The following is a 10666-nucleotide window of genomic DNA, read 5'->3' as shown; positions in this document are numbered from 1 at the left end:
CTTCGCTCCAATGGAGCCCCTGGCTGTGGGAGGGGAAGAGAGAGACAGAGAGGAAGGAGAGGGCGGTGGTGGAGAAGCAAATGGGCGCCCCTCCCACGTGCCCTGGCCGGGAATCGAACTCGGGTTCCCCGCACGCCAGGCCGACGCTCCACCGCCAAGCCAACCGGCCAGGGCCTGTGTGGTTCTTTTTGACCAAAATATTTTAAAATCATTAATATAAAACTGTAATTCAGACCACTTGCACATGTTTAGAACAATGTGTGTTAAGAGATGCAACTCATATTCAGAGACTTGTTACTGATTTTGCTGTGACCTGGTCAAAATTTGAATCTTTTGCCCGTGTTTCCCATGAATAACACAAGAAAAGGAGTATATTTATTGTCAGTGTAGTAGTTTATAACTCTTGAGTTTCTTGGATAAGAGGTATTATGAGACTGTAAAGTATTATTAACATAAACTACTGATCTCTAGATATTTTATAATAGTAATTAACTTGTAATCTTTTACAAAAGAAGTTAAGAATATATTATTAGAACCATTTTGGAGATGAGTTGACTCTGAAGCTATGTGGCGACACAGATCACAGAGCATTTTTATGTCAAAGCAGGGCTGGAATGTCTGATGCTTAACTCCTCAAAAGGTTGTCTTCTATTATTCATAAGGGCAAATCTCTTAAATTTTCTTAATTATAAATTTCCTATAAACTAATAGTTACTACAAAAGTTTAGCTTTAGTCCTTTCTGAAAGAGGGAGATAGACTTCACAAATTCTCTAGGCCATTTCTAGCTATATGTTTCTCCCCCAATAGTGGTTATTTCTGATATAAGTATTCAGCTATCTATCATCATCACTTTTTCAGAATCTACTAGGTATTAAAACATTCTTTATATGGTACTCATATTGCATTTGAATTAAACTTTGTTATGCAGTTTTAATGTCTGCTTTTCTCAGAATGAAGTTTTCATTACATCATCTTATTCTAATGATCATACATTAATTTTTTCCCCTGATATATTTAGGGCTTAAGTTGATGATGATGAGAAAAATAAAGAAAAAAACTAGTGTTTAATTTCAAATGCACTTCAATATCTTTTGTCATTGTTTAAAATTTGCATTCTACATTTCTGTTAGCTGGGTTTAGAAATGTATTTTTCTTGAACATGAATGATATTTATTTTGTCACTAGATCCCTAGTTTTTTTCTGAGAATCAGATTCTGGTGTGCTGATGCCTCCCACAGAACGGCTTCCCTGGTTTGTTTGGGAAGGAGATACTGATGACTGCTTACTCTCTGATTGATTGGAATTAGAATGCACTTAGTTTTTATCCCTTGTCTTGCTAGAAGGAAGGTAGAGTCTTGAGGTTCTCACTGGCATGGTGCTAGGTTGGGTTCAGCACACCTATTCTGAGCCAGACTACCTGAATGAACATTCTAGCAATGTGACCTTGGGCAAATTACTTAACCACTCTCTGCCTCAGTTTCCTTATCTGTTAAAAGAGGATGATAATGGTACCTACCTTGAAGAGTTGTTGTGAGATTAAATGACGCTTAAAATAGAGTCCAACACATGACAAGTGCTGGCTGTCACTATTATTGATTCTTTCTGGAAGCTATAATAAAAAGTTCTAAATATATGATATTTTGGGGGGTTTTTTGCCTGTTGCTTTTGGTGTCAAATTAAAGAAATCATTGCTAAGATCAATGTCAAGATTTCTCATATGCTTTCTCTGAGGAGTTTTACAGTTTCAGGTCTTATTTTTTTTTTTTTTAAGATTTAAAATTTTTTTTATTCACTTTAGAGGGGCAGGGGAGAGAGAGAAAGAAAGAGAGAGAAAGGGTGAGAGCAGGAAGTATTAACTCCCACATGTGTCTTGACCAGGGAAGCTTGGAGTTTTGAACAAGTGACCTCAGTGTTCCAGGTCGACACTTTATCCACTGTGCCACCACAGGTCAGGCCTTTGGTCTTATGTTTAGGTTTTTAATTAATTTTAAGTTGATTTTGTGTATAGTGCATGATAAGGGTCCAATTTCATACTTTTTACATGTGGATGTCCAATTTTCCTAATACCATTTGTTGCAGAGACTAATCTCTCCCCATTCTGTATTCTTGGCCACCTTATTGAAAATCAATTGGCCATATATGCGTGGATTTATTTCTGGGCTCTTTATTCTGTTTCATTGGTCAATGTTTGTTTTTATGCTATACTGTCTCCCCTCCCTGATATTTTTATTGTTGTAAAATGCAAAAGACATAAAATAACCACGGTAAGCATTTTTAAGTGTACAATTCAGTGGTATTAAATCCATTCATAATGTTGTGCAACTATGACTCATCTCCATGACTCTTTTCATCTTAAAACTGAAATTTTGTACACATTGAGCAATAACTCCCTATATCTTCCTCTCTCATCCACTGACAACCACCATTCTACTTTCTCTCTCTCTTTTTGAGGAATTGCCATACTGTTTTTTTTAGTGGCTATACTATATATTTTACATTTCCACCAATTGCGTCAGGGTTCTAATTTCTTCACATCCTCACCAATATTTGTTATTTTCTATTTTATTCGTAGTGGCTATCTGAATGGGTATAAGGTGGCATCTCATTGTGCTTTTAATTTGCATTTCCCCAATGATGAGTGATATTGAGCATCTTCTCATGTGTTTACTGGTCATTTGTATATCTTTCATGCTGGTTTAATAGCTATATACTTGTAGTATATTATTGAAACCATGAGGTGTGATGTATTCTTTCTCAAAATTGCTTTGGCTATTCAGGATCTTTTATTTTTAATGAATTTAAGATTTTAAAAAATTTTAAATCCCATTGGGATTTTGACTAAGATTGCATTGAACCTGTAGATTACTATGGTAGTATGGACATTTTAACAATATTAATTTTTCCAGTTTATAAACATGAGATGTCTTTCCATTTATTTGTTTTATATTCTTTTAGATTAGTGCATTAATTTTTTCAGATGTATTCTAAGAACTAGAATCACTGGGTCATTAGGAAGTTCCAGTTTTAATTTTTTGAGGGAGGACTGGCCCCTACACCAGAGCCACACAACTCAGTCACTGATGACCCCTGAGCCTGCCTGGACCTCTACATTCCTGCCCAGGTAGCTGACTCCTCAGTAGGGCGTGAACTCTGCAGGGTGGAGCAACAAAGGGTCTAAAGAGTGGGGATATTTCATTCACCCAGGCTGATGCCATGAAGGGACTTCTCCACTCAAAAGAAATGGCATGTTTGGTATGGAAGAGTGATTCAGGACAAGATCCTGGCCACTGTCCCTTCAGCTATCTTCTCAGAGCCACAAACTCCAGGCTTTCCTCACACAACTCTAGTCCATTCTAGTCTTTTATGGAGCCCAGGGTGAGTGGCTGTGAATGAAATTTTGTGTGTTGGTCCTTTAAGAGGGTGCCCGTGTTTCTAGCAGACTACGTCTCTCCCTGGTGGACAGAATCCCCTGATTCTGATTTCATAGCTAGATGTTATGTGGATGGATACCTCTTCCCAGCTCTGGTGCTCTGGTCTGGGGAGCCTGGAGTGGAGTTGAGACCACATGCTTCTCAAAGAGAACCTCTACAGCTATGATATCCCTCCGAGATCACAGCTGCCCTTGTGTGAGTGGGGCCAGGATTTTTCTATCTTTGCCCTTCCTACCAGTCTTGATGTGGCTTCTTCTATAAATCCTTGGCTATAAGACTTCTGTTTAGCTAGTCTTTGGCTGGTTATTCAGGTTGATTGTTGTATATTTTAGTTGTCATTCCAATTTGGACCTGGTATCTCCCAACCTTTCTTCTTTCTTAACATACGCAGTTATCACTATAAAGTTCCCTCTTAATACTGCTTTTGCTGCATCACATAAGTTTTGGTACATTGAATTTTCATTTTCATTTGTCTCAATGTATTTTTCTATTTCTCTTTAATTTCTTTGACCCATTAATTGTTCAGGAGTGTGTTGTTAAATTTCTACATATTTCTGAATTTTTCAATTTTCCTCCTATTATTGACTTCTAGTTCATACTACTGTTGTCAAAAAAAGATACTTGTTATAATATCAGTCTTAAGTTTGTTAAGATTTATTTTGTGACCTAAAATAGTAGAATTAATCATTTGCCCTATTTCATCCCCACATCTCTTTCTTTTCCCTTTTCCCTTCAAATATCACCTTTTATAGGTTTTTCTTTTCTGTTTCTGATTCTGCAGCTCCTTATTCCACTTCTATGAGCATATTGCACTAGAGATTAGTTTTTGTTAACTGTTTTATTGTCATTACTGGCATTTAGTGTGTGCTCAGTAAGTATTTCTAGAAGAAAGAAAAAATTTAAAATTTACAGAAATGTAAAAAAGACTCCAACTAGTTTGTTTGTTAAATTTATTCCTAACTTTTTAAAGTCATCAAATAAACAGAAAAAATTAAAAACAAAAGCAGCTCCAATTGGGGATTATGTTTACAATGAAAAGATTAACCACAACCAGTGGAGATGACTTGCAACAGGAAGAATTTTTATTGAAACATCACCATAGAGAAAGCCAAAGAAATGTTACTATTCTAAAAATAGTTTGTCTTAATTCACTGGAAGAAAAGCAGAAAAATAAGAGGGCTCTTATCTGGGAATCTAGCTTCAATCTGACATTTTAATTTAGGGCCATTCTTTTGGGGTTCAAGAAGTCACTCTCTGTTCACTCTTTGTGTTGTTGACTTTGGAGGATTTCTCTTCTGTGGTGTGAACTCTGGATGAGAGAACTTTGCCACGAGGATCTATTTCTTCAACAATTGTTTTAACCACAGTGCCTTTAGATGAATCTAAAATGACACATATGAATTGTTAGAATTTATCAAATTCATAAACAGGAAACAACTTGTCATTTGAAATATATACAAATAAACACCGAATGCTGCTTTTGTTTACCTTTTATTTGATTTCCTGGTCCTTTGTAGCCTTTTGATTTAACACAAGAGCTGTAAAAATGTAGAGAGCTTGTATTAATTATTTCATTCTGTATTTTGCTGAAGAAACTGATCAGTAATGATTTAAGGTGGAAGAACACTGGATTCTTAAATAACACTTGAAGGGGTTTAGGTACGCATGATATAGGTCACAGATACTTTGTACTTCATTAAAAAATATTTAACAACCTTAAAATATATTCTTTTCTCAATGGAAGTAGTACTTACCCATCCTCTCCATCTATCAGGCGGCAGTAGGTCTCGATTTCTTTTTCCAGGTGAACCTTGATGTCCAGGAGCCGCTCATACTCCAGTTTCTGGCCCTCGGTCTCAGTTCTGACCTGGTGCAGCTGCTCCTCCAGGGCCCCGATCTGAGCCTGGATCTGGGCCAGCTGTGCACAGTAGTTGCCTTCAGTTTCAGTCAAGGAGCACTCCAGGGAGTGTTTCTGTGGATCAGTAGGACAGTTGAGTAGAAAATGTCACAGTGTTGTTTTAGGGTAAGGCAAAGCACATAGATATTTAAGAGAGTTATACTTACATAATGCCAATAACAATACCCCACATATTCCACTTCTTCAACATTAATATTAATTGTTGCCTTTATTATATGTCATACTATTTTTATCTTTGAGAATAACACAGTTGGTGGTGAATGTTACTCATATGTCCAGAAGTGTTAGCAAAGATGAAGTTGCTTCCTTATAGGGCACAGGGTAAAGATCCCCTCCACTCCCTGCCATACAGCCTGTGCTTGTAGAGTCTGACACAATTTGGCACTTTTCCTCATAATAAAAGTCTCCTTAAACTTTACTACCTTATTTCTAATTATGTGACATCCTTGTTTCATGAGAACTGTAGCTCTTCTATTAAAAAATAATCCTGTAGAGAACTGCATATATATACTTTCCAGAAGTAGAATGACCCAAAGAAAAGAATGACCCTTTTCAGCTTTAAGTCGTCTGATTCATTGGCTTGTGAATCCACATGGGTTTATACAGCGTTTAGCCCACAGAAGGATACTTGCTTTAACTTTATATCAAATAAATGACACTGTCTTACCCTTTTATCTGCAAGAATTTTTATATAAAGTTCTAATTTTATGTACATTCATAACCTCTTTTGTGGATAAATCTGGAGGTTTGCTAGCCAGTGTGGGGAAAAATAGACTTGGGAGTTACAAAATTTGGAGAGAAATTATGGTTCCTATGTATCCAAATGCAGGACTCTAGGGAAACTGCTTAACTTCTTTGAATCTCAGATTCTTCATTTGGAAATAATGACAGGAATTCTAAAGTCTGCCCTACCCAAGCCCTAGGGATACTTTGGACTCATGTCGGTGAAAGTGCTGGGCAAACTCTTTATAAATAAGGTTATTATTATCATTGTGCATGTTCAGCTTTGTAGGCAACCTTCATGCTTCTACTTTGCTTCCTGTTTACGCCACTTAAAAAGGACCATGTAAGTGTTCTCACTTAAGTGGCCCAAAGGAATGCTAGATGAAGCTAGGAGGGGTGCCAACATATTTTTGCACCCCATGGACAGTGGTTTTGATTGTTTGATTTAGAAGAGAAGATTCAGAGTAAAAGCTATTATTTTTTAGTACCTCAAAATAATTGTATTTGTTAATTTCTAATGTTTTATAATAATTGGCACCTAGGTATAATTTTCAGGGAAAGAGGATTTTGCTGTGCAAAATGCAAATGTCTTATTTCAAGCATAGTAATTAATGGAATAAAAACATAAATAAGCACTATCGTGTGGAAGAAAACTCTCTTTGAATTTTTCTCAACTTCTAAAGCAAAACAATTTTTTTTTTTGTTTGTAATTTTTACTTGCCATTGCTAAGAGGGACTGAAGTTCAATCTCCAGGGTTTGAAGAGTACGTTTCATCTCAGTAAGTTCATTGCGAGCTGAGGTGGTGGCGCCAGCATCGTCAGAGATCTGCTGCTGCAGCGAGGCGCTCTGAAACGTTAGGGTCATGTTAAGGTGACGCTTGATCAGCGCCCAGGGCCAACTAAGCTGCCCTAGCGTGGCCTCACCTTCTCGTTGAACCAGGCTTCCGCATCCTGGCGGTTCTGTTCTGCGAGGTCTTCATACTCCGCCCGCATGTTGTTCAGCAGAACCGTGAGGTCCACGCCCGGCGCCGCGTTCATCTCCACGTTCACGTTGCCCCCGGCCGCACACCGCAGAGCCTTCATCTCCTGGAAGAAATTTATTTAATCATGTTAGTATCTGATTATTTCTAAAGGAGTCAGACAGACGTGATCCATATAGTTAGAAACTTTTTTTAGGGTTCCTTTCTTTAGAAGGGGGTGAATAAAAACATTTAGAACAATCTAAGCCATATGGAGAAATTGACATGTTCCTTCTTGAAACTGATTTAAGACATCACATTTGTCATTTGAAATTCATTTGTAAAATTTGCGAGGAAGACAGAATGTGAAATGGGGGGAGACAGGGCATCTACCTCCTCGTGATTCTTCTTGAGGTAAACCAGCTCCTCGCTCAGGGTTTCCAGCTGGACCTCCAGGTCGGTTCTGCACAGGGTCAGGTCATCCAGCACCCGGCGCAAACCGCTGATGTCAGCGTCCACGCTCTGGTGAAGGGCCTGTTCATTTTCAAACCTTAGAAAATATTTGAAAGTTTATCTCATGAGTCACATCACTTTTTAGATCATCAGAAAGCTCAAACTAAGCACTGAGATCAAACTGTTAAAATATACTAAAAACATCAGATCGATTGTGCATAATGCAATAACTTAATTTCTCTGAAGCGAGAGAATGGAAATAGTCAAACCTCTTTGATATGATCTTGACATTCATTTGTGTCAGCGCCCAAATTTCCCATGTGAAATATGTAATTCAGCTAGTTATTCTAATACACTTTTCGTTTAAAACAAACAGAAATAAAGAATTGAGTCACCTCAAATAGCTTAAATAAAGGAGTGAACTGCTTAGATAACTTTTTTGGTTTCTACTTACTTTAGTCTGAAGTCATCAGCTGTCAGCCGTGCATTATCATTTTGCAGGACAACACTGGCATTACTTGCAGTTGCAGAAATGATCTGACAAATGGAGAGTCAGAGAAGATTGAAGAAATACTGTTTAAAATTTCAAATTTCCTTGAAAAAAGTCACCTATGAAATAATAGCAATATTTCTGGTGTTCTGTCTCCGATAATAAGATGATTCTTTTGAAAATAGGAAATTGAAATCTGGTCTCTTTTACTCTCCACCCCATCCATTAAAAAACCAAAAACCAAAAAAACCCTTTCTATGAAAAAACTTATAAATATATAGCTGGAGACATTGGGCAGTTTTTGATATTTTGACATTAAAAGCATAAACATGTATACCTCATACCAGGTGCTAGGTGAGATATGTTCAAAGATTAGAATTTTAATATAAATCACTTTTAATATTAATGATGAAATGCTGAAAATCAAAAGCTGAGAGTACAGCTCTGCTTGCTGTGTGTGACTGCTTGTACATTTGTGTGTGTGCCTGTGGCTAAATACTCACTTGGTTCTTCACTCATCACATTGTGTTTCTTACCTGGCTCCTAAGGTCGTCAATTATTGAGAAGTATCTGCTGTAATCGTGATCAAGACCACGGCAAGAGCCAGGTCCAAATTTCTCATACCACCCTTTAATCTTCTGCTCCAAGTCCGCATTGGCCTCCTCCAGTGCTCGCACATTCTCCAGGTAGGAGGCCAAGCGATCGTTGAGGTTCTGCATAGTCACCTTCTCATTGCCGGAGAGGAGGCCGTGTTCATTCCCAAGGAAAGCACCACAGGAAGCACTTCCCCCGCCCAGACCTGTGCCATAGCCTCCTGCAGATGAGCTGCCCCCAAAGCCACAAGAGAAACCACTTCCAATGCCTGGCATACCGCATGTGTTTCCAGCCCCAAAGCTGGCTCCCCCACTAGGCAGCCTCACAGAGCCCATTGCCCCGCAAGAGCCCAGGCGTCTGGATGCAGGAGAAAAGCGCACAGACATGATGTCCAGACTGAAGCGCTTGTGCCTGGAATGAAGCTCTGATGGCGAATGTCCTGCTCAAACAGGTCAGTTTGTCTTTATATACAATTATCAGAGTGTTTCTCAATGAATACCCTTGCTACCTTTAGCTAAATAGTGCTTGCCAGCTCATCCTGAATTATTTATAATTGGTTGATTTTTTTTTTTTTTTAAATGAATATCTTTACCTTACCGTGTCCATTTCTGTAGGTGGATACTTACCTTGGGGTTATATGTTATCTTTGAAATGGGACAGGGAGGAGTATTATCAAGATTATTATAGTGATGTGTTTCAAATTTAGTATGAGTAAGTCTTCCTGTCTTCCAGGCTTCCGGAGTATAAAATTCCTATCAGAATAAAAAAGTTGTTGATTAAATCAACAAAACTGTATTTTTTTCCCCTCAGCAAGTGAGGTTACTTAGCCATGGTTTTATATGGATAATATGAGCTTTCTTCCAGATATGTTGGAAATACTTTCAAGACCATGGGTTCATGGTACCAGAAGAAAGAAAGAAAGAGGCTAGGTCTGAAATGAAAGTTTAAGAATTAAATTGAAGTTTAAGCAGATACTTCTTCCTTGATCCCCATTCCTCCTGAGTTACCATTTCCTCTTTACTGGTTTTCTGTCTAAGCTCTGTTGCTAATTAAGTTAAGTAAAGGTATTATTAGTTAACCTGTGTAGGCCTCAGTTTCCTCATCTGCAAAATGAAGGAACCCTATGGCCTGTATGTTTTCTTCTATTGCTAGATTTCTTGCGTTTTTACATTTCTTCCTTTCATTATTTCTAGAAGAAGTTTCTGCATTCACTTCCTCTACTTTTCACTTCTTACTTACTCCTGAATTTTGGTCCCACCACTTTATGCAATTAATCTTGTGAAGATTGCTAGTTACCCCACATCTCCAATCCAGTCATCATTTCCCATATTCATTCTACTATGCTCTCTTGGACTCATTTGATACTGACGATCCCAGTTTTACTGAGTTTTAAACAATTGCTTTCTGAAAATATTTCTCCGTCTCTGTTTTGTTTTTCTTCTTTCTTCCATTCATAGTTTCTTGCTTTAAAATTTGCTATTCCTGGCCCTGGCCGGTTGGCTCAGCAGTGGAGTGTTGGCCTGGCGGGCGGGGGACCCGGGTTCGATTCCTGGCCAGGGCACATAGGAGAAGCGCCCATTTGCTTCTCCACCCCCCCTTTCCTCTCTGTCTCTCTCTTCCCCTCCCGCAGCCAAGGCTCCATTGGAGCAAGGATGGCCCGGGCGCTGGGGATGGCTCCTTGGCCTCTGCCTCGGCCGCTAGAGTGGCTCTGGTCGCGGCAGAGCGATGCCCCGGAAGGGCAGAGCATCGCCTCCTGGTGGGCAGAGCATTGCCCCTGGTGGGCGTGCCGGGTGGATCCCGGTCGGGCGCATGTGGGAGTCTGTCTGACTGTCTCTCTCTGTTTCCAGCTTCAGAAAAATACAAAAAAAAAAAAAAAAAGAAAAGAAAAAAATTTGTTATTCCTTACAGGTTTGTGCTTGCTGTTCCTCTCTGGCCTCCATGTGAATGTTCTAAATATACATCTTTAGCACTGACCTCTTCCCCTGTATAGACTCACACCTCACTACACCCTCTAGACACTTCTATCTGGGTGTTTTGTCATGACTTCCAACTCAACATGCAATTACCTTGGCATCAAAATTTGATCTTTTATATCTT

General features: G+C 38.8%; 1 protein-coding gene across 1 annotated transcript; it reads right to left on the bottom strand.

Moving 5' to 3' along the window:
- Positions 1 to 4671: 4671 nt before the first annotated feature.
- On the bottom strand, positions 4672 to 9014 carry LOC136392180 (keratin, type I cytoskeletal 27). Its single transcript, XM_066364230.1, has 8 exons — positions 8512 to 9014; positions 7940 to 8022; positions 7426 to 7582; positions 6998 to 7159; positions 6795 to 6920; positions 5187 to 5404; positions 4921 to 4970; positions 4672 to 4814 (listed from the first exon to the last, which is right to left on the bottom strand). The coding sequence occupies exons 1-8, from the start codon at positions 8953 to 8955 to the stop codon at positions 4672 to 4674; spliced, it is 1383 nt and encodes a 460-aa protein (XP_066220327.1). The 5' UTR covers positions 8956 to 9014.
- Positions 9015 to 10666: the final 1652 nt, after the last annotated feature.

The sequence above is a fragment of the Saccopteryx leptura genome, chromosome 2 (genome assembly GCF_036850995.1).
Source record: "Saccopteryx leptura isolate mSacLep1 chromosome 2, mSacLep1_pri_phased_curated, whole genome shotgun sequence".
Lineage (NCBI taxonomy): Eukaryota > Metazoa > Chordata > Mammalia > Chiroptera > Emballonuridae > Saccopteryx > Saccopteryx leptura.
The sequence above is the reverse complement of the archived record's forward strand: the minus strand, read 5'-3'. Positions and strand labels throughout refer to the sequence as shown.